Source organism: Meles meles, chromosome 4 (genome assembly GCF_922984935.1).
Source record: "Meles meles chromosome 4, mMelMel3.1 paternal haplotype, whole genome shotgun sequence".
NCBI lineage: Eukaryota > Metazoa > Chordata > Mammalia > Carnivora > Mustelidae > Meles > Meles meles.
In genome coordinates this window covers 1,384,748-1,409,281 of record NC_060069.1, presented here as the reverse complement: position 1 = coordinate 1,409,281, position 24,534 = coordinate 1,384,748, and the positions used below count along the sequence as shown (strand labels likewise).

Genomic DNA, 24,534 nt, shown 5'->3' with positions numbered 1-24,534 from the left:
GGAAGACTTCACTCTCTTGGTATCAAAACCCGAGAAGTAGTCAAGGCCCGCGAGGCCTTTATTTTTTCCTTGGAACCGAAACTGTATTTCAGCAGAAGTAGTCCAATCAAATTTCGCTCATTAATTATCAAATATTTATTTCTGAATTATAGCATCAACCCACAAGAACGCAAACTCACAAGTGGCCCAGAAAAATGGTTTGGTCTCTCTTGGAGAAGAAAAATGTCTTTGCCACGAGGGCAAGGAATCTGTTATTATGTGTAGCTTTCAGAAGAGAGGTCACACGTTTTCTTATTGATTTTACTTCCCATTTGGTAGCAAAATAATGTGAGAAGAGGCAGTGCACATTCCTGGCGACAAGCCCAGATGTTGAAAAATACGTGTCGGGATATTTCTGAATCCCATCTTTTTCCCAGAGATTTCATAGCGGATGAGGCTTGGCGCCCTACATCATCGGGGACACAACCACATGGGCACACTTTAGGAGGGAGTTTTCTGACAACACACAGCTAACAAACACACCAGTTGCGTTCCAGCTGTGTGCTTGGAATTCCCTAGTAGTCCGGTCCCACAGCCGGTGGCTCCAGTCAGCGGTTCCTGGAAATCAGACGCCAACAAGCAGGCCACACGTGAAAAGCCATGCCCCCTATTCACCCTTGTTTGTACAAGGAGGTGAGGAAAGGGGTTATTTCATTCTAGCGAAGGTTAGAGGAGTAAAGAGGGAATTTTACAGAGCTGTACTAAATTCTTCCCCTAAAATGAATAATACGGTAGATGTTAAATAAATGGAAGTTAAATAAAAATAAAAGAACTGCAGGGTGGTTGACTTGATCTGAAGCATACTCCTGTGTTTTCAGGCAACATCAGAAATACCGAGAAGCTGAGCTACGACAAGCAACGCCAGTATGAGATCCTGGTGACTGCCTACGACTGTGGACAGAAGCCCGCTGCTCAGGACACGCTGGTGCAGGTGGACGTGAAGCCCGTTTGCAAGCCTGGCTGGCAAGGTGGGCCCTCTCTTGTCGATCCCGTTGAGTGAGGGCAGCTTGGCCGGGTGTGTGGAAGATACTAGACCTGTCCGAAAAATCATCACAATGTATAGCTAGAGGACTTCCTTTAAGCGTGGTCACTCTGCCGCAAGAATCTGCTGTTGATTCTTACAACTCCTAGGGGAGGTATTATCCTCATTTTACAGCTGAGGACGTCCGAGGCCACTCGTCCATGGTCACGTGCCCCATTTGTCCAGTGTGCCCTTTCTAAAATCTCATGACACTTTGGAATCAATAGTAATTATCGCTCAGTGCTCAGGAGAAAGTGCCAGCAAGCCTCTTCACTTTATCTAAGGGAATGAGTCTAGCTAGTATGCCTCAGGTTTGCAGCATCACTCGGGACCTGGGGCAGGTTGTCCTGTTCTCTGGGCTGGCACCGAAGGTGTACAAGCAGAGGCTAGGGTCCCAGACCCCAGCCTTTCATAAAGGAGTTTCTCAAATGTTGGTTCTGGGAATGGAGTAGCAGTGGTCTTGGTGGGAGGTGGATTTTTGTCATGGTGTAGATATTTTGGTGGGCAAAGATGGAGCAGTTGCTCGGGGCCCCCCAAGGAGACAGAGATGTGGCACTGTCCTAAGGGAAGTAAGAAGATGAAGCCAGCTGCGCAGAGGGACCTCGCAGAGAACTGGATGGTTTATGGAATAATGATAGCTCTCCCAGTGGAGTGAATATTCCAGTGGCCAGGCAGGAAGACTGGAGGTACCTCTGCCCCTGTTTTGGTGGCTCAGCCCCTGCTGTTTCAGCTTCCTGTGTGACTGCCGCCCACTTAAAACTTAGGGCATTTCGTGGAGTCTCCATTGAAGACAGTGGCTTTGTCTACTGTCTTCTCCTCATGTGTCTTGAAGATTCAAGCCCCTGTTGTGGTCTCCCTGTTTTTCTTTCTCTCTGTGTATTTCATTCTTAAACTGCACTAGAGAGGGTATCATTAGCCAGGTTCAGCATCTGAATTTCTATCGGACAGACTGATGCCACGATACCACATAGGTCACCGTCAGACTTGGAACGGCTGCCTGTGAGTCAAGCATTTGCTCTTGGGGCACACAGCAAGGACACCTGAGGACACACCCTGGGTCACTCCCCTCAGAAGGTGGTTCTTCAAGGGCCCCTCCCCTGAACCACGTTATCACCCTTAATCTTTCAACTAGAAAAATGGGAGGCGATAATTAAACCCACCTCTGGAGAAAGCCAGAGATGTTTGCCTTTGAACAAAGTGGAGGAGATGAAATGACCAGTCAAGGAGTCACAGGTAAGACAGATGAGACATAAAGAAAGAAGTATAGAGCTTTGAAACACCTATTCAGGATCAAGCAAGAGACAGAGAAAAAGGAACAAGCCTGAGTGGGGAACTATGTGTCACCAGCCTGGGGAGCCTGGGCTCTGGTTGGTATAATTCACTAAACCCTATGGAACCTGAGGGCAGGACTCTGTCTCTCTTGTTCACAGCTGAATTTCTCCAGCTTAGCACATATCCGACCCCAGTGATCGGTTCTCAAGAGATAGCCTTTGAATGAATGAATGGCTGAATGAAAAGCTGTTAGAGGAAAGAAGTACTCAGCTTGTTTTATTTTAACTTTTAAGGACTAAGCCAGTGAAAGTCTAGCTTTTGAAAAGAAAGCCTGGAAAGAATATAAAAGCCGTCTAAGCAGGGTACATGCTCATAATGGGATTTTTCAGTGGGGAAAGTAAAACACTAAGCTATATCTGGAGGAAGATCCCAATGTTTTGTGTCTTTGTTAAATGAGACACCTACGGAGTTGGGATTACATTTTTGTACCTATATTTAAGTGCAGTTTCCTAACGGAGTTTGTGCTCACTTCCCTGTTCAATGTGAGCAAAGAAAATCATGTTAATGACGTGGAGTTGTGTGTGTGCAGCCTGTGTGGGGCGCCTAACCCTCTGGGACACGGTGCTCTCTGTAGCCTGGCAGTGAGCTCCTGGGGAGAAGGTTGTGCCCGTCTGCTGTGGCTCCAGTGCCCAGCACAGGGCTGGGCGCCGTGTGGGTGGTTGGCGGGAACTGGATGGACGAAGGAATGGAGAAAAGTGTGCCTTTCTGTGGAAGGAAGAGAGAGGGGAGCAGCAACTCCCTGTATCCGTTCAGCGTCTCAGACCACACCATTCAAGCCTGTGTAACATCAGAATCAGCTACTCCATGGGGCCTTCCCTGCTTAGTGAGCCAGCCTGGCGGCGGAAGCTGACATGGGATTCTGCGCCGTGCCTCTCCTCCCTCCAGCACGGGCTCTACAGAAGCTCTTAGGTGTCTCTCAGACCGCAGGCAGGTCATCCAGGTTCTCTGATACGCATAGCAGGGATCACGTTGCCTTCCAGCAAGTTCCGTCCCAGCCCCCAGAGCCGGAGAACGGTCCTCTCCTTCCAGCAGACAGACCCGCTTAATTCCTGCCCGTGGGCAGCCCTCCTCTCCACCTCACCCAGCTTGGGGCCTGTCCTCTCTTCTAGCCCAGGGCAGGGCTGCAGCTAGAAGTGTGCCTTTCTCCACAGAAAAGCAAACCACCCCTGGCCCCTAGTGTGTGTCTCTCATCCAATCTCCTCTCCCAGCTGGAGTGCGTCCTGTTTTGCTGGCTTTCCTTTCCAACCACAGATGAAACAGGCCGCCCTCCCCCTGAGAGGTTGTCAGGTCCCCGGGGGGAGGGCGGGCTCTTCCCGAAGTGGGCGCAGGGAGAAGCCTACACTGTCCGGAGGAGTAGAAGGAAGCCAGTCTGGTTTGCAGAGGTGGTCGGGACCGTGGGGAGGGAGGAGCAAGGCTGGAGAGGCCAGAGTTAGGGGAGGACCGGAGGTCAAGAATTTGAACGCCAGGGTCAGGAGCTGCCACGGTCCCAGCCGGTAAGACCCAGCGGTAAGGGGTCGACAGGTATGTGCCCGGAGCAGAGACTCCTCCCCGAGCCGATTTCCCGCAAACGACAAGAGCCACCAAGCAAACACAGTTTGGCACTTCAAATTTTTGTACCTGTTCTTAGTCACTTCCCTCCAGGCAGGAGGGACTGCAGCTCAGTGCAAGCAATCCATCACGCTCAAGAGCGTCCTTTCCCCGGGGAGCTCTCCCAGTCAGCACCATCAGCCCCTGCGGCCCTCAGCAGCTCCCAGGAGCCGTCCTGGAGGAGGAGGGGACCCTGCTCACAGCTGGAGCCTCCCTGCCTTCCCACGCTGATGACAGACTGCTCCCAGACTCCTGAGGTGCCCCAGGGAGTGGCCCTGTTTCCCATCACAACAATCCCTTCCAGAGCAGGGCTGTGGGGGGAAGCGTTTGCAGCTTTCCCAGCATGCTGCTGGCCTTACTCAGCTGTGCACTAGGACGTCACGGACCCCGGCTCTGTGGTCATCTGCCCATCAGACCTCAGCCAAGACATTGTCTCTTTGGGCTAGGATTTTCCACTCTCCATCTTTTTCTGTGGCTGGGCCTTGTCTTCCCAGAAATGATATGAGTTCGATGCTCTCTGCTGTATTCTGAAACTGTAACTCTGAACAGGCGGTAGGGGTCAACGCACAACACCGGGGTTGTGGAGTTTTGCCCAAGGGGATGTCACTCCTATTCTCAGCTGCCCAGAGAAGACAGCAGCCCCTAGACCTTTGTGAGTAGAATGGAGAACGAAATCTCTGTGTTTTGTCCTGAGCTTTGACAACTCATGGTATCCCTCCAGCAGCTTACGGTGACAATAGAAGATTCTATTAGGAAGCAGAAAGAAGGTGCACCTGACGTAGGGCTACATGCCAAAGCTGGCCTGTGCCTTGCCTCCCCTGCCAGATATTTGTAGTCTTTGTGGTGTCTGTTTCCCTCTCGCAAAGCAGTTACATCTGCGCGAGCCTGGGCCTGTGTGGGGGCTGGGGACTTCGGGAAGAATCCGCACCTTTCAAGGATCAGAGCCCCAGAGAGGGTGTAGTGCCCCAGAGGCCATCAGGATGGCAACTGATCCAGGGAGAGCTGACCCAGGGGATCCCTCCTTCTAGGGGCCACAGAAATCATTTGTAATTTGGTTGCTGATATGGGTTTTGTGTGTTTGTTTATATGTTATGTTAAACTGAGAAACACACCCCCTCTTTAAGCCTTCTTTTCTTGTCCTTTATAATGCCATAGCCCATCTCTTCCTGCGTGGCAAGCTGAAAACATTGTTTTCAGAACACTGACTCAGTATATTTTCCCTTTTATTACTGCACGTCCGATTCCGGATCTGTTATCTGCTTCCAACAGTAGGGACGAGGAGTTCAGTATTTCATGTCCCTTTATGGAAACAGTTCGCCCTGGAGAGAGCCACTGCCGACTGCCCGAGTGGCCCGTCCCCATTTCTCTCCCAGACATGTGGCTGACCAGGTGTGTCAATGTTCTGGATCCAGAGCCCCCAGGTCAGATTGGGTTTGCAGACTCCGCCCCCACGGGACCCCATCTCTGCTTGCCCCCCTCATCACTGAGGAAAAGCCCACAGCGGTCAATGGCCCTTCTCCCAGCACCTATTCCCCGGGCTTGAAGAATTCTCCAGGTGCCTCAGACAGTCTTAGTGTTTCTGGCATCCCACAACGAGGCTTTGGTCAGGGAGGAGGGGTGGTATCTGATAGGGCAGAATGGGCTCAGCAGCGCCTGGGCACTGGGGTAAAACGCACATCTGACTTCAGCAGTCTGGGGAGGCTCGGGATGCTGCTGGTCCATGGGCTTCACGTTGAACAAGAAGGTCACTCAGAAAATATTGACTGAACACCTAAAGCGTCTAGGACTTGTGTGTGGAAAGGACAGCAGCAGGAAAGCCGCTGGTGGAGACTAATTCTCCCTCAGTTATTTGCGTTGTGAGAGCGCAGGAGTTAACACACCGGCCACACGGGGGGACGTCACGGAGTGAATTCGCTCACCCTTTCCCGAGTCCCGCTGTGTGCTCACAGCTGGGGGTGCACAGGCAGACATGACCTGTGAGGGCTCATAGTATGGAAGGAGATGAGGACAATGCTCAGGATGAAAGCTCTAGTGGAGGAGGCTTTGGGGACATGGAGGCGAGCTGCTTAACGGCGGTGGGGCCCTGGGGAGATGTGCTGGGCCAAATATTGAAGGATAATGGTTTGAGCACCGAGAAGATTATTCCAGACGAGGGAACAGATGTCAGGAAGGCGGGAAAGAACATGGTGTGGCTGGGCCATGGGGAGAAGTCTGGACGGGCTAATGGGGAGCTCAGAAGCTTTCACGACCCTGTGTGGTGAGGGGTTCTTGGGAAGAAGGACTCCTTGGCCAACCACACAGATGGTGGCTGAGATACAGAGACTGGGGCAGGGAGACTAGTGAAAAGGATGACTAATCTTGGAGCACCTCTGGAAGAGGCTCTAAAGTCTTGTATTTGTTCAAAAGCCGATCCAAAGTACTAGACAAGGGAAGTTGGATTTTTCAAGCAAATCCCCTGAGACCCCACAGGCAAAGGGACAAGGCTGGCAGCCACGCATGACTGAGGTAGAAAAGATCGCTGCTAAGCTTCATCAAGTAGATGTCCCTGTCCCCTCTGCAGCTGTCCACTTGCCTACCACCCTGCCAGAGGGAAAAAACTTCCAGGTCCCAGGGGTCAGCTGGCTTCACCCTTCCCTTCCAAAATTAGACGTGTTATTGAGCAAGTACACTGAAGAGCTGGCTTAGGCTTTACTACATGAAAGGCATGGAGGGTCGCCTGGGTGACTCAGTCAGGTAAGCATCTGCCTTCAGCTCAGGTCCTAAATCGAGCCCCACGTCCAGCACTCTGCTTGAAGGGAGCCTACCTCTCCCTCTCCTTCTGCCTGCTGCTCCCCCTGCTTGTGCATGCTCTCTGTCTCTTTCTCAAATAAATGAGGAAATAAATCTTTAAAAGAAAAAAAATAAAGGAAGGCATTGATTTCAAATCATAGGGTGATAAGCCCAGAAGGTACCTAGATTTGCTTAGACAGGCAAGGCCCCGAAGGTCAAGCTGTGTCCATCTGAGGATCGCATAATGGCATTACCCTTAATGCCGGTCGATGCACAAGGCCATTGTCAGGATGACAGGAGAAGGGATGGCTCCTTCTCCTCAGTTCCTCAGTTCTTTCCTTCACTGTACTGCCTGTGAGTCTGAGATTCCACCATTAGGTTACCAGCTGTTTTGTTCTAAAGGATAATTCCCCCCTTAAAATGCACATGCCTCTTGAAGGAATTCCTATGAACCCAGTGGTCAGCAAAGTAGAGCCCACAAGCCAAATCTAGCTGACCACCTGTTTTTGTACTACTGTGAGCTGAAAAATGATTTGTGCATCTTAAATGGTTGGAAAAAATCAAAAGACGAATAATATTTTAGGCCACATGAAAATCCCATGAAATGTAAATTTTAGTGCCCATAAATAAAGTTTTATTGGCATATTGCCACACTCCTCCATTTACATATTCTCTCATTGCTGCTCTTGCACTATAACAACAGAGCTAAGCAGTTTCGACAGAGACCAGATGGCCCTCCAAGCCTACGTATTTACTTTCTGGCCCTCTCCAGAGAAAGCTTGCTGACACCTGTGTGAAGCTATTATCATCCATTGACACCTTAGTGAGAAGTAATTTACTGGAGTGTCCTGGACAGCCTAGAAAGAATGAAACACCAAATAGACAAATTTAGAAGGAGGCAAAGGAATATGAGAGTGGAAAATAAGGTTCGCTGCACGGTGGATCGGCATAGCCCTGTGAGATAAGCAATTCTAGCCCATTTTATAGATGGGGAGAACTTAGGGTAACAGAGCTTCAGTGACTTGTTCAGTATCTCCCACCTGATAAATGGCAGAGATAGGATTCGAGTTTATATCAGCCTATCCCAGGGGACACTGAGGTGTCAGGAGGAAGGGTAGAACAAGCAGGTTGGGAATTTCCAAAGGGGCATGTAACCAGCTTTAAAAGGGGACCATTCAGAAGAGAAGCAACCGGGGACACCTGGGTGGCTCAGTTGGTTAAACACCTGCCTTCCGCTCAGGTCATGATCCTGGGGTCCTGGGATCGAGTCCTGTGTCTGGCTCCCTGCTCAGCAGGGGTCTGCTTCTCCCTCTCCCTCTGCCTGCCACTCCCCCTGCTTGTGCTCTCTCTCTCTCTCTCTCTGTGTGTCAAATAAATAAAATCTTAAGAAAAAGAGGAAGAAGAAGAGGAGGAAGAAGCAGCAGCAGCAGCAGCGACCTGAGGCCCCTTGGGCACCATAGTTCACTCCTCCGTCACCTGATCTGCAAAATGGTGAGGAGACCTCCTTGCAAGGGCAGCTACAGTTCAATGAAGCAAAGCACATGTGGCATGTAAGGGCACACCCACACTCGTTGTCTCCTCCCCTGCCCCGCCCTCCTCACCCTTCCTGGACTGAGACTGGTCTGGTGCACTGTTTCCTTGAAATGACAGCTTATGGGAAAATAAGCCCATGCGTGTGGACTGTCCCTTTCTCATATACTTTTTGCCTGAACATGAAGTTGCTTCTGGTGATCACATGGGCTGAGAAACAACATGAGCCTGAGATGTACATAAAGCTTCCAACTCAAAGATACCAGGCCCGAGTGTGGCAACTCACGCCAGAGCAGGAGGGCTGCCTTCTCCTGTAAGAGACTTGAACATGAACGTTATTGGCCATCCACCTTCCCATTCACCAGTACCTGGCTTTAGTTGAGGTTCATCCTCAGGGGCTATGCTCCTTCATCCTCTTGGAGTTCTGCACCTGAGGCTCCTCCTGTCTGCCCTCTTGACTTTCTCCTTTTCCATTTTCTCTCCTCTCCCTGTGTCCCCATTCTCCATGATCTTCCCCTCCCCCTCCATCCTTTTGATATTCATCCTCAGATCCCTCCCCATCCCGGGGGAGGGTGCTGGGGCCTGGGGGTGCCAGAGTCAAGTACAAACCAGGGAAGACAGAGCTGGATGGGAGTGAGAAGGGCTCAGGTCAATGCTTAGTTCCATCATGGTTGGCCAGAGCCTTTGCTGAAGCCACGTCCCTGGCTGAGCCTCGATTTCCTCAGCTGTTGATTGAGAAGTATAACCCTTGGCCTAATCATTTTGTAGGATGGTAAGGAAGCCAAAAGTGGTCTTATGCTTGGAAGTACTTTACAAAATTTAGGTGACCATGCAAACACTGTTAGGATTGAAATTAGTAAAATAGGTACCATCCTATAAATGTTTACACACACACACACACAAATTCATAGACTTGGGTAAGACTATGTGGTTTGAGCATCGTGCTCTTGATTTTAGAGCTTTAGATTGCACCAGAGGGAAACAGTGGGGTGGGGTGTGTGGGAAGAGCACCGTCTAGGGGGCTGGGCACACAGGCCTCGGGCCCGCTTGGGCTCTGAGCCATGCTCCAGCCTCGGGAAAGTCACTTCTGCCTAGTTCAGCTTCTCCACATAGAAATGGAATAATGCCTTCTGAGGACCAGACACAAGGCTGCCTGTGGAATGCCATGCTCATGACCACCTGCACAGGGGCCCAAGAAACAGCAGCTCTTTTTAGTTCCCTTTATTCTGATTTTTTTTTAAGTCACAATAGAGCACTTTCTCTCCAGATAATTGGAAAAGCCATCACTGAAGCCAAATTCCACTAACTCTGGGCATGTGACCCCAGGCCAGCCGCTCCTGGGTCTGCCCAGATCTGCCAGGCAAGCATCCGAGCTCCTGGCAGAGGACCCCCAGGGGCGCTCCTCCAGGAATAACGACCTGTTTTGACATCACTGATACAGCCGATCACTAAGTTGCAACAAACAGTTTCTGTACAGGACGCGGATTTACCGATTCTGTGGCGTCTTAATGTGCTCAAAGACGTGCTGGTCAAAAGTGTGCCTGCTTGAACCTGTTTCCAACTGGCTCTCCTGGGCTCCGTGTGAGCACGAGTGGAAATGGGCTTTGAAGGTTTCTGGGGCCAATCATCTCAGCTCCAAGGGAGAGAGGGACGCAGGCAGACTGCACTCATCCAAACAGAGCTCGGTCAGAGTAACGGTTACCAGGGTGTAAGCATTTACTCTTTGCCAAACCCTGTATAATGGTGATGCCTGTACTTGCTCCTTTACTGCTCACCATCCCCCAAAAGCTGATATTTTCCCATTTGGCAGATGAGAGCCCTGGAGTTAAGACGCTCGTCACATAGCTAGTTACCTCCGGGACCCGCAACCACCCCAGTCCTCTCTGTCCGCAGACGCAGAGCTCCTGCCCCTTCACCTGCAGTGTGGCTCAAAGCAAAAGAGAGTACCGGCCACCTTTTGATATCAATGCAAGCTATTTCAAGACAAATTTTATAGTGAGAGCCCGTCCTTGATGTTGTAAGGAAAATGTGTGATTGGACATCAGGGCAGCCTTGAGAGAGGACTGTGACTTGCAGAGTTGGAGATGGGGGAGTTAGCATTCTTGTCACATGAGCCCATCTCAGAGACCCACCTTCATTCAGAAGAGCAAGGCCCTCTCTCGGCCTCCTTAGATGAACCCTTAAGAACCCCAAAGCATGTGGGCTTCCCTGAGGACACACAGATGCTGAGAGGGGGAACCATGCATGGTGTTGGGTTTTCTGACTCAGAACACATGCTCAGTCCCCTCTCTCTATAGACCCGGGTCTGCCCCAGAGCCACACACAACCAGCCTCTTCCACTGATCGTTCTTTTAAATATTTGCAGCCTACTAGATTGTGACTCCTTGCAGGGAGTCACAGAGGGCCAGGCTTCAGCAGGGTGGCTCTGAAGCCAGAAAGAGCTGAGTTCAAATGTACCTTCTACCCTGTCTTGGCTCAGAGACCTGAAGGCAAGCCGTTTAACCTCTGTGAACCTTCAGATGCGGCAGCTGCAAAATGGGACTCTTGTACCTATCTTAGAGGGTCAGCACAAGGTAGAATTGGTCCGGGCATGCAGGAATGGCTCCACGGTACCTGTGAGGGGGATGCCAGGAGAGAAGGAATAGAAGCCACTAAAGTGGGTTTAGGAGTCAGTCCAGCCTTGGGTGCCATTTTCTGACTCTGTGACCTTGGAGAGGTCTTTTGACAACTTCCCCTCAGTTACCTGTCCTCCTCAGGTGGGTGCCGTGCGGACGGATAATAACACATGTAACAAGCTCAGCTCCCAGCACTGAACCCATTTCTTCCTGCTGTCCGTGTCACTGAGTGGGAGGACGGCCCTAGCCGGCCGAGACAGCAATATCATCCCATCCTGCCGTCCAGACACCGGCGTGCTAGTGATAAATGTGAGCCGTGGCAGGCTGCTGCCCCTCTCCTTGCCACACTTGCCCTCACCTCTGAAGTGGACAGAGTCGTGTCCCCTTCTCCCCACAACCCCTTCTCGTGGGATTTGGTAGAGTGACAACATGCCTATCATATCCCTTCGGATGCCATCACAGGGGCTTGGAACACGGACCCTGTCTAACCATGCCCAGGGCCAGTCATGGTCCTGGCACAACAGAGAAGTTATCAAAGCTTCCACTGAACTCAGGGAACTTTGCTCAGGGCCAGCTCTGTGCCAGGTAGGTGATGAGTCCCTGGAGACCATAAACTGGCGTGGTACGGTGAGGGCAAGCAGGTGAACAGATCATGAGTAGATCATTGCAATACAGGGAAGTCAGAGCCGTGGCCAGGGGTCCCAGGGGCAATGAAAGCAGAGAGCAGGGGGGCCCAATGCTTTAGGAAGGCTTCTCAGAGGTGGTGTCAGAGGCTGAGATTTGAGGTGTCAGTATGATTTGCCAGGTGCACTAGGCTGTGAGGAAGGAGGCAGTAACGGGGAGAGGGAGGGAGGAGTATGCCCGGAAGAACTTGGCTGCACCTCTCAGGAACCTGTTTATAGTCCCTCCTCTGCTCAGCATCTCTTGCTTTATGGCTGACTGGAGACAAGAATTTCAGTCACACAAAAGGATTTGGAGAAAATTGAGCAGAGATATGAACTAGTATTGATTTTATTGCTTGTTTTCATGACAAAAGTGAGATTTCCAGGGCAGACATTGGATGAAGTAGACAGAACTTTTCAGAGAGATTCTTTAAGGCTGTGAGCATAACAACCAGAGTTCACCTGGTCTCCACTCTCAAGTTCCTTTCTTCTCACCTCCCTCTGGGTTCCAGCCAGCCTTGGCCCTGTGGCCGAGGTACCTTCAAGCACCTGTAGGTGGTGCCCTGAGCCCAGAGGCTGGTGTCCACTGGTCGGGTAGAACCTGGGAGCAGCAGGCATGGGCAAGTGAGTGTGAGCAGAATGGGACATTCAGGGAGGCTTGGGGGGCCTGTAGGTGCACGATCAGACCATAGACCAGTATGAGGAACTTGTCTGGGACCTCTAGAGATTAGTACACTCTGAGGAGGGCTCATTCTGATAATCTGGTGGGTGGAGGAGGTCAATATTTAGAGGAAAATGTGACCTTATTATCAGCCACAGTGTAAGACAAGTAGGTTGTCTGGTTAGCTGTGTTTCGGGAGCAGACATTTGCTTTGGCCAGAAGCCCCTGTGCATCTCCCAGTGTCTGTGTCTGTCTCTGGCCCAAGACCCTGTATCTCTGGGTCAGAGCAGCCAGCCTGCACACTCTTCCCTCATGGGAGGTCACCTGAGCTCGCCTGGGTCCTTGTAGTTAGATGGAGCCGCGTGATTGATTTTAACTTGGCTCCATTTGTCTTTTACTGTGCACTGGTAGATATCTTTCTGCAAAAGTCTTTGCAATTTTAGTCACTTTCTCAGGAGTCTATCACCTGGGCTAAAGTACGTGGGCATTTCTTGGCCTGACGTGCATTCTGCCAAGCACCGATCATGGGTGATGGCTCGTGCGGCCCCTGCAGAGTGAGCGACCCTCCCCCACCTTCACCCACATGCTCTCTCAGGCTTCCTGTGTGTTTGACTGACTCTGCCGACTTGTACTGTATCTTCTGAAGAGATGATAATTTGGTTCCAATTTTAGAATGCCGTTCAGAGAAATGCAAAGTTCTGCAGGACTGGAATATCCCCTAGAGTTGTGGTCCTTTTATTTAAAAAATGAAAAAAAAATTTCGCAACCATGGACAAAGGATCTGTAGATTAAAGAGATCTATATTACTGGAGAATAAAAAGTATACGTAGGACACCTTTATAAAGGGAAGGGAAGTGTGTGCATGAAAAACCACACTCATGTCTTGCAAATGCTTTTCAAAGCCATAAAGGTAAAGATTCTTGAAGACTAGCTCCTCCGTCTTGCACCAATAATACATTTGTCCCGAGATAAGAAAATTGCCTGGAAAATGCTCATGTTTATTAGACATAAGAGAGAAGAGTTTCTATCAATCCAAGAGAAAGTACCCTGGTCGATGGAGTTAAGGATTCCCCCCTGGGGAAAATTATCTTTCAGAAAAGCGGCTCTTCAATTGCCTGGTTTCTGCACCTTTCCAGCATCAATTCTGCCTGCTGTGTTTCTATCTGGAAGCTGAGAAGCTGGGGAGTGGAGGATCTTTGGAGAGGAAGGGGTTGGGGAGAAAGTGGCAGCCAAGCTTTGGGTAGGAGTCCCGGTTTCTGAGCTCAACGTGGTTCACATTGAGACAGCATCAGCGGCTCCCCCAGCAGCCCCAGAGAGCTTGGAGCCAGAGGAAGGGGGAACACATGGACTTTAAAGAGGTGATTCCTGACACCAGCCAGCTCAGAGGCTTGTTGAGGAACCGAGGCACTCACACGGGTATCAGAGAGCCACACTGAAGAGGATGGGTCCCCTCACAGCATGGGGATGGGCAGGGTCTAGCGGCATGGGGGTTTGGGATCCAAGGGCTTGCACCAGGCACAGGTGCAGAGTGGATCCCAAAGACTGAGTGTGGATCCAAGGGCCTTGGAGAAGCAGCAACCAGAGCGTAACCAAACCTGACAGCAGCAGGTAGTAACCGCAGCCTCAGGGGGGAGAGGTTAGAGCCAGCAGGAGAACCTGCAAGGAACTCAACAAGGAGCAGGTCTGACCAGAGCAGGAGGGCCAAGGAATCCGCTGAGCCCCAGAACCTGGGCAGGCGCCTCTCACGGGGTATCCTTGTTGTTCATTTCTCATATAATCAGTGAGAACCTACCACGTTCCAGAAACTGCACCAGGCACCAGAGGTTTTAATTTTTTTTAAGATTTTATTTATTTACTTGTGTGTGTGAGAGACAGAGAGAGAGAGATAACAAATAGGCAGAGGCAGGCAAAGAGAAAGGGGGAAACAGGCTCCCTGCTGAGCAGAGAGCCTGATGCAGAGCTTGATCCCAGGACCCTGAGACCATGATCTGAGCCGAAGGCAGAGGCTGAACCCACTGAGCCACTCTGGCACTGGAGATTTTAAAGAACTAATGAAACAGACACAGACCTTGCTCTTGTGGAACCTCCAGTGGGGTTGGGGGATAGAGAGTGGCAGACAAAAACAATTAAGAAATAAATGACTGGTTTATTCTATTGGTCAAAGGCAGTCACATGGCAAAGCCCCAAATCAGTGGGGCCTGGGCATATTCCCCTGCCGCTGGGAGGAGGGCGTGGTCAGAAGCAATAATCTAACACCGGTAGTGGGAAGTGGTTCTCTTTCCACGCAGAGCCCGGGGTCCTCTGTCTGTCACTCTTCTGGGACTGGAACCCTGCTTTGCCCTGCAGAAGGTAAAGAAAACAGCTTGTTCTGAATTCACTTGGTATGAAGTCCTGCCCTGCTGAGTCCAGTTCTGGGCAGAACATAGGTCTCCTCCTGGGCCCCCTGCAGCAGAGGCAGACATCCTTTCTTAACCCTGCTCTGGCTGCTGGGAGCCATGAATGCAGTGGGAGAAGGGGTGGCATTCAGTGTTCACTCTTGTTTGGGCTAGTGTCTTCCAAGTCTGTCTATGCATCCTAATCATCTGGGGGGTTAGTTAAAATGACAGATTCCAGGCCTTTGGCCTCAAAACCTTCCACTGGGAATTTCCCAAGGTGGGGCCCAGCAATTAGTGTCTATAGAAGTTTTTCCAGTGATTATCCTGAGGTCAGCCCTAACCCTGCACCTGTCTACAGACAATAATTAGGGGACACGGTGTGATCCCCCCATAGATGATATGCATTGCGAAGCCTGTGGATTGGGGAGAAGAGAATGTGGTCTGGGCGGGGGAAATCATGAAGGACTCCCTGGAAGAGGAACTGGATGCATTACAGTTTGGGCAATGGTGACCAGTTTAATTAGAAGGCCAAAGAGAGGTGAGACAGGAAGTTGTCATAGTGATTGGACCAGGTGAGAAGGGATGATAGCCTTAAACTAGAGTGGAGAGACATCGGTCTTGGGAGCCATCTAAAATTCAGAAGCAGGAGGCCTTACTGGTCCACTGTGTGTGGAGGGTAAAATGTTGCAATGCCTTTTAGATTTGAAGCCTTTGGAAGTTAAGTTTTAGGCCGTCATGATGACTGGGCCTTCCCTAGGACCATGCTTCTTAAATCCTCTGTGGTGCCGGACCAGTTTCTCCTCAGTCAGTCATGGACCATAATTCTGTAAAGATATAATAGAAACAAATTTCTGGGAAAATGAAATAAATAGCAAAGAGGTTTAAAATATAAACCAAATGTTTTTTTATTAGCGTCAACACATAGCGTGCCACATGATTTTCCAAGTTTCTAAGTGCTTACTGTCCATTTCCCTACTGACCTCACTGCAGACCCGGGGCACCGCCCTTGGGGACCGAACTAGTCTGTAGGCCCAGTGAGTCGCATTGTTCTGGCAGCAAGGCCTCGCCCTTCCTGTGCACACAACCTGAAGTGGTTTGGATCATCTTTCCAGTGTGGTCTCCTCAGCAAGCCGTCCTCCTGTGGTCCTTGCCTGAGGGCGCCGGCTCTGCTGGCTGACGGTGACAGGCGGAGAAGGGGCTGACCATAGCCTCGGGCTGTCGCCGGCAGCCATGTGCAGTTTGCCAGGTGCTCCCAGAATAAGGCTTGTTCGTGTCTGCCTGTGTGCGAGGCTCTGTGATCACCCCAGGGTCAGGTGTAAGGGCGTTCTCGGGCCAAGGAGCTCCCTTGTGGATCAGAGACAAAATGAGAGGCCCTCTGCTGCCACGGAACCAGAGAGCTTCATGGGCAGAATCTAAGGGAAGGGTGGATTTCTAGTTGTTTCAGCGGGCATTTGTTGGGATGTCTCAGGAGTGAGGGAGCTAACAAAAGGGTTGAAGATACATGAGGTTTTCCAGAATTGGAGCCGCGCGTAAGTGCAGTTTCCCATCACATGCACTCGCCCACAGACACTCAGATTCAGGCTGGGGTGTGTGTGGCTGCACACCCTTGCAAACACACACACACAACGGCCATGTCCTGAATCGTTCCCATTTGAATGCCTGGCAGGCTGTCATTTGGCGGCTGGCTGGGGGCTAGATGGGCCGTCCTGCATGGACAGCAGCAAAGGTTCCCCGGGTCCAGATGAGCACCTTCCTCGCCCCTGACAGCCAGCATTGGAGTGCATGTGTGTGCTGGGGGAGCTGTTTTCCATGCACTTAATCACTCACTTATTACTGAGCACCTCCTGTGGGCCAGGCACTGCACGGTGCTGTACAAGTTATGCTCCCATGCAGGGAGGACAGGGGGTAGGGGTGGAAGCAGGGTGCTGGTCATCCAGGTGTGGCCCAGAAGGCCTCCTTGACAAAGGCATGTGGGAGTTGAGGCCTGGAGGCAGAGGAGGACCAGCCAAGGGAAGGACAGGAAGGGAGCACCCAGGCCTTGAGGCTTAAGCCATGATATTGGGGGTGGGGTGCCCCTCCTTTCCTCTCCTTTGTAGGTAATTAAGATCTCTCTTTTTAGGAAGAATTAAAAGTAATAAAATGCTCTGACTTTGTGAAACCAAAATATAGTAAACGGGAAGGGGTCAGCGATAAAGGAGGAGAGAGGATTCCTTGTATTTGTAATTGAGTTCAGAGAGTTTGCGGCTTTGCTTCTTTTTAAATTGGGCCTGTGTGTAACTATTTTTAATTGGAGAAAGAAGGCCACATAATTTAATCCCTGTTAAATTGTGTATGGGCCTATTACATGTGGGGCACAGGCTAAGTGGTTTGCATTTATTGTCTGATAGGAATCCTCTCAACGACTCTGAGATGGGTGAGGACATCCCCAGTGTGCGTGCACGTCACCGGTGCTTGGGCAGAGAAGGAAATGGCCGGCCCTGGAACGTGGCACCAAGTGGGAGAGCCACGGTTCACACAGGAGTCTGAGCCCGGGCCCGAGTTCCTCCTTTCAGGGTGGTTAAATAATTAGCCCCGTTCTGCAGATGTAGAAACGGAGGATCTAAAAAGTTAAGGAACAGAACCAAGGTTACCAAAGGAGGGCCAGTTACATAATTTGTGGGTCCCGGTTCAAAATGAAAATGGAAGGCCTCTTGTTTTAAAATCACTAAGAATTTTAAGGCAGGGACGGCAGAGCAGTAAAGCAACTCTGAGGCCCTCCTGAGCGTGAAGCTGGTCTTGGAGCCGGGATTGGATGCCCAAACTCCCTGACTCCTCACCATCTCCTGTCTCCTTCCAGCTGAATGTCCCACCTCACAGGTAAAGACCCGGAGCAGCAGTTGAGGAACTGTGAAAAGAAAAAGAATTCAGACAAGCAAGGAATGCTTTCTGGGGCTTGGCTTTGGAGTCAGGTGGGCCCAGAGCGGGTCCTGGCTCTACCACTTGTGTTGTCTCAGTCTTCTCAACATCCTGTGAGATGCAGGTGTCATTCCCCCCACCGGTTTTACAGATGAGGAAATCAAGGCACAGGATGCAATAACTGGTAAACAGAGGGGGTCTGAACCCAGGTCTCGTGCTCTGGCATCAAAGTGTCATCACGGCCCTACCCAGATTCGGGCATGGACACTGAAGAACTCACCCCAGGAGCCAGGTGGGGCAAGGGGACAGAAGGTGAGCCTTGGAAGCCAGCTTTTGTCACCCTTTTACAAAGTCTTTATTACCTATGTTACAGAAGATCCCCCACCCAGCTTGGCCTTCAGTCTGTCCCAAAGTTCCATTCTGGCCCCCTGGAGGCCACCCCAGCCTCACAGAGGTCTACAGTTCCTGAGTCATGGCAGACTGCTGAGTTAAAGATGCAGGTGGGGGATGCTCTTCCTGTCCTTTCCCATCTCAATAGCCTCCCCACCCACCCACTCCCTTAGGCAGCCCCAGGCTTTGAGGGAGACATCCTGGGGTTCCATTTTGCCCTCTGGCATTCCCCTCCTTTCTCAATACTGTGTTAACCATGCCTTTTATTGTCTGTATTCTGATGTTTAGACAAATGGGGCCTTGCTTACCCTGGAGGGGCTCACCTCAGGGTTAGCCAATTCCTAGCAATTCAAAGATAAGAAACTACTTACCTTTTAGCTTTTCAAATGCAGACCAACCAATCCCCTTTACTGGGCTCTCCTGCCCTGTGCTAACCTCCATCTGCCCTAACCACCCTGGGGCCAGGTACCAGGCAACAACGGACAGCCCCTATATACCAGAGGCCACCGAAATTATACAAACTAACATTTGTGGCCATCCGAAACTGGGTTACCATGGTTTGCCTGTTCCTTCCCATGGAAAGCACAATAAAGTCTCTTGCCCATCATTTTCCCCTCTTTGCCTCCTGACTGACCACAGCGCTTCTGTGTGCCTGGCTAGCGTAGCATACCCCCTCTCCTTGGGATCTGTGAGTATAACCAACGATCTGTTCAATGGCAACAGCATCCTGACCTGTTGGCCTTGCCAGATCTAAATAAATGAAATCTATATTAAAACAAATGCCCAGGTCACTTCCTCCAGGAAGCCTCCATGGATTGCCCTAGTCGATATAATTTACCTCTTCTCTCTTCCCTGAGGCCTCTTCTTTGTTCCTCTGCTTGCTTAGAAACTGGCTGCTGTCTGTGGCTGCTTCCAGGTAGGGGTTATGAGTCCTACTTCTCTGTCTCCCATGCCTAGGGCACTGCCTGGCACTTAGTAGATGCTCAGTAAAGCCCTGGCATCTGAAAATGGTAAGAATGATACAAGAAGAATAACAGTAGTTATAAGAGTAGCTCTCTGTTGCTGATGCTTTCACACCTTTTCTCCAAGTCCCAAAGCAACTCTGCAAGGGGTTCTCCTTATTCTACAGATGCAAAATGAGGCTCAGAGAGGTTCAGTGACTTATTCAAGGCTACACAGCCAAGTAGTGGCAGAGTCAGGGTTCAGAGTCTGTCCAGCTGCAGAGTTAAATCTCTTGCATTTCATTAAATCGAATTGAACTGAATTGAAGTTAATTCCCCATGGTGTGACCCTGTCATCACTCTGCATGGATTGATGATCAGGAGTGTTCTAATGTTCTGAAAATGAGCACCAGACCTAATCCAGCTGCCAAATGACCTTTTAAAACCAGAATCTGGATACTTTACACCCTCACTAAACACTCACTGATGACTCCTCACTGCTGTAAGGTGAAACCCACTCTTACCTAGCCTCCATCATCTGACCTCTACTTACCTCTCCAGCCCCTCTCTACCTCCTAACTCACCCCCGATTCAGATGCACAGGATGGCCATGGAGATAAAAGTGCTCACTGCTGAGAAAAAGTAACTTCCCACCTTCTCCCAGCAGGAAAGAAAATCCCTTGGTGCCCAAATCAAAGTCACCCCCCTCTTGGAGGAAGTCTTCAAAGATGCCAGAGGGTTGACACCTGCAGAGGCTCGCTAGAATGTTAGCTGCCTGTGCCATCCTGTCCTGTGCAGGGGGACCCCTTCCTCTCCTCCCACTCTCCAGCATCCCCACATCCAGCCACTCACCTTATGTGAATCCAGAGATTTCCTGGAAAACCTGATGCCTCTTCAGCTGAGACCAGGAAGAGCTGGAGGCCGGTGAGCAGCACAGTTGAGGAGTGAAGCATGTTTTGACACACCTGCTTCTTTCCTTTTCATCCTTTGGTGTCACTTCTGAGTACAGAAGTGCAACAATTCTGAATGTCTCGGATGACAAGAATCCCCAAAGCCCGCGGTTCCCAGAAGTCTCAGATTTGCTTTTTTCCACCTCCAGGCGTCTAATAGGGGAGTTCCAAGTGGTTAATATTCTCCTGATAAGAAAACATGTGTTTCCCAAATTTAGGAGGAGTTATAATAGAATTACCATGTTTCTAAATCCTTAACCCATGGAGAAGGAGTGTAATTCCTAAAGGCGTCCCTGTTCACTTTTCCAGGAATACTTATGAGATAACTGAGCCTGATTTATCAAAACCAAAGGGGGCTGCTTCCTTTCTTGTCACTTAAAAAACAACTGAACCACGCTTCATAAACTAGTCTCCAGGTCCTTTTTACACTGGAAAGATTTTGTTTCCAAGCAGGATAGCTCAGAAAAGTCTGGGAAGCTTGTGAGCCAGGGAGCGGGACACTCTTGTCGTGAGCCTTCAACAGGAAGTGTGCCATGTTGGGCCCTTCGCCTTAAAGGCTCATGGCAAGCCCGTGAGGGTATCTCTAACTCAGCTCTACGGGTGAGGCAGTGGAGGCTCAGAGATGATTCGCTCAGATTTGCAGAGGTCACACGACCCACATTTAGAGGAGGGCCTTGTTCAGTGTCCTGGGTTACAGTAACCCCTGTGCCTCCACCAGCTGCCCTCAAGGTCAAGCAGTGATGAAACTGACAACGCCCCTGGATCCTTTGCTGACGTTGGAGATCATCACTTTTATATATTAATGTGTGTGTGTGTAGGTATGTATACACAAATATACCTGTACATGTATACATACATACACATACATATCAGTATATAGATGTAGGTATATATATACTGATAAATATCATTTATATATATATATTCTGTATTCTGATATTTAGACAGCTGGGGCCTTGCTGACCCTGAAGGGACTCACCCCAGGGTTAGCCAATTCCTAGCGATACAAAGATGAGAAACAACTTACCTGTTTGCTTTGCCGACACAGACCATCCAGTCCAGAACCCACACCCTAAACCAGCTTCTGTACTATTTATATGTATAATCATACATATATGTATCTGTGTATATATGTATATATCAGTATAAACTAAACATTCAGAAATGAATCTAAAAATTGTACTTGTTCTCCATCCCGGCAAATCCTTAGAACCGTGGCAGAACTCTGGTAAAAGAGCTGCACGGCTCTGGACAAGTCGCACCAACTGTCAACCATGACTTTGCACCTACACAATTAAGATAATAATCACTGGGTCACTGGGAGGATCAAATAAAAGGATAGAATGTTACGTGCCAGCCCCTTGTGGGTGTAATGCTTATATATCCTTTGTTTCCTGAATAAGTGATAAGTAAACTGTAATGTATCTATTGAATATGACCCTCGTGTTTGGTGCTAAAATGGGTCTACATTTAATCCCTCCCCCAAATCCTGGGTGGTAGACAACACTTCTGCATAAGAGGAAACTGAGGCTCAGAGAGGATAAATGATTTGCCCAAAGTTATGCAGGAAGTAGTAGGAGTGGGATTTGAACGCAGGCACACTGGGTTTAGAGGTCATACCTTTACCCGTCTTGCAATCTTACCTCCTGGAAATGAGGATGAATAGACATTTCATGTGACAAAGGATGAATTTGATGGCTTCTCTTTTGCTCTCTTGATCCCCATCTTAAAGTCCTTCTTGGAAAATGAAAGATGTTTGTGTGAGCTTCCCACTCTGTCAAGGACACTACACTCAGAAAGCTTCATCGATTTCTTTCACTCTGTGGTTACAATTTTGGCTACTCCTTGTGAACCCTCAAAAGCAAGCCTGGTGAGGTCCACTAAGCGACTGCAGATGTGACGTTCCCAAAGTCCCTTCAATTTCTTCCCAAAGAGGGCCTCACCCCCCAGCCGGGGGGGGCGAGAGGAATGAGATCTGTACTAGGCCTGTGCCTCCACTGAACTTCCCTTTACCATTCATTTGCTTCTTTATTTGCACTCCTTCCAAAAAGGATTTCAGGTAGAACATCATCAAGGATAACCAGCAAAATATCCAGATACCCACAGCCCCCACGGAATAAAGGGAATCAATACAATTGATATCTTGGGCTTCTCTGATGAAGAGTCTTCCAGAAGGAGGTGAGGTGGGAGGAGCTTACACCAGCAGAAAGAGCACCACATCAAGGACTGGTGCCACGGGTCTCACCCCACGGCGCCCTATACAAAGCCACTTTCTCCATGTTCCTATCTGCTCCTTAAAGAGAGGGAAGATCCAAGGAAAGAGGGGTGAGACAGGGAGGGAAAGGCCTCCTGCTGGTGCCATTTCTTATTATCTGGAGGTAGCTTCTTCTTTCATCAATTCGGGCACACCTGCCTTGCTGAGAACAAAGAGAACCCAGGTGTTATGGGCTGCTGTTGGGCTGCGTGGCTTTGCAGGACTGAAGGTAGGAGCAGGCTGGGGCAGTACCAGAGAAGGACAAAGAGGCCACAAGTTCTGTCTGGGGCTCAGGGAAGGCTGCCATGGTGGCAGTCAGCTCAGGTGTCTGAGGATCCCCAGATCACCTGTGCTCTGACCTCAGCGTAGAGGGATCAGAAATAAGCATCACAGTCCCTGCATTTGAGGAGCTCCCAGTTGGTGGGAGAGGCAAGCATACATATGACTCCCTTAGGATTCATTCATGCTTTCTGCCAATATCGAGGGAGTGTCTTCTCCGTGCCAGGCACTGGGCACAGAGCGTGGTGTGGATTCAGAGTAACTGTGAAGCGGAGAGTCTAATGCCGTAACTAATGCTGGGGATGGTATGGGGGCACGGATGAGCCTATCTACCCGGAATGGAGAAATTCGGACAGGTTGCATGGAGTTAACAAGATGGAAGAGGAAAGGAAGGGAGAGCTCTTTATAGAAGACACAGCATGATCAAGTGCACAGAGGCACGAAACACTGTACCAAAACACAAGGCTGGCTGTGTGCGGACTGCTTCTTACAGCTCTGTGACCTTCAGAGGCACCTGACAGAAAGCCCTCCTTTCCTCCAGTGTCTCATCTTAATTGAACCCGGGGCCTCTGGAGCATGGCTCAGAGCAGCTCCATGATCTCATCCTCCAGAAGGTGATGGTCTAGTCCAGACAGAGCTCCTGGGGGCTGTGAGGAAAAGATGCAATCAGGTACACTCTCTTTCACATGAAGTCCCTCCCATCCAAATACTGTCCTGTGCTAAGTTCCTGGTGGCCAAACTCACAAGCCTGAGTAGAGTCCCTGCTTATGGCCTGCTCTGAGCAAATCCCTGGAAGAGTGGCTGGCTGACATGGGCTTCAGACCTAAACCCAGATTCCATGGTTATCTGGAACATGGCAGGGTTGCAGGGCAGGGACACAGGTCCCCAGGACTGAACATCTCCCTTCCTCTCCTGGAACAACGCTGATTGAGGCCCTGCCATATGCCATGCACACACGGAGGCCCTCAGTCCTCACCCCAACACTGTAAGGTCCCTCATTTATGATGAGGTGCCTGAAGCTTGGGGACCTTCATTAATCTGCCCAGGAAGTTCCTAACCAGACAGAGTCAAGCCAAGATCACTGGGGCATCTGCTTCGAACCTGCTTCTCTGAGGCTTCCCACGCACATTCATCCTTCACGTGCAGGCCTCAGCTCAGACAGGAATTCTCTCCATCTAAAGAGCCCCTCTCTGTCCCCACTTCTCCTTTCCTAGGCTCACCCTCTCAGATAGGATGGCACAGGCCTCCCCCCAAACCAGGCCCCCCCACGCCGGCTCCACAAGGCAGGGGCCTTTCCTGCCTCCTGCACTGTTTGTTCTCGATGCTCCAAGCAGAGATTGTACGTGGGAACCCTGCACACACAGCTGCTCAGTGAACAAGGGCATCTGGCCCCTCCACTGGAATTGCTCAAGATGTCAGCCAGTGGCCCATCGGGTACTTGCGAAGAACACTGAGCCACGGACGCCAGAATTTCTCCTTTTCTTATAGGCGAGAGCGGGCAGTTTCTTAGACTTTCATTTCTGCTTCAAAAAAAGGATACTTCCTAGCAAGGTTCTATGGGACAAACATTTGGGATTCATCAGCTAATAGTATCCATATGTCACATTGCTTGGTTCTACCCACCAGTCTGACTTGGAGCCACACAGACCTCTCAGACGTGCATCCTCACTGAGCATGGCAGGCTCGTTGCTGTCTCCAAGTGCTGTGACCCGTCACTGTGACTTTTGCCTTGACTCTCCTCTGCCTTTCAACTACTGCTGTGGTTGTTCCAGTCAATCCATGGGTACACTCCCTCTTGGTGTTTATTTTCACCAATTGCTCTATTTTGTGTGGTATTGTTTTGATTGTGGTTTCATTCTTCTCCAATGATTTATCGCCTCCAAATTATTTTTACACTAAAAAGAAGTGATAAACCCATCAACGCTACTCAAGTGGTCACAGTCCTGAATGCTTGAGAAAGAATCCTGCACCCTACCACATGACTCCAAGGAACCCTGAACTACCACGCTCTCTTGTTTTGTGACAGAGTGTACGCATTCCTAAAAATCACCCCACTGGGCAAAATGGGAGAAATGAGGCAAGCGACATAACACTCAAGAATGTCATCAGTGACACATAAGAAAGAAAAACAATTATCACGGTTTTACATGGGTTCAGTGGTTAAGAAAGATAGAATTCCTACAGTGAATCTTGTACCTCACCTTGAAGAGACATGGCATTTGCCCGTGGCAGAG

General features: G+C 50.1%; 1 protein-coding gene across 1 annotated transcript in view; it reads left to right on the top strand.

Moving 5' to 3' along the window:
• CLSTN2 (calsyntenin 2) overlaps positions 1-24,534 on the top strand; it is a 623,511-nt gene that overhangs the window by 485,968 nt on the left and 113,009 nt on the right. Inside the window, exon 5 of the mRNA XM_046002347.1 lies at positions 858-1,007. Within this exon, the coding sequence (XP_045858303.1) occupies positions 858-1,007 (150 nt within the window). The remainder of the gene's footprint in view (positions 1-857; positions 1,008-24,534) is intronic.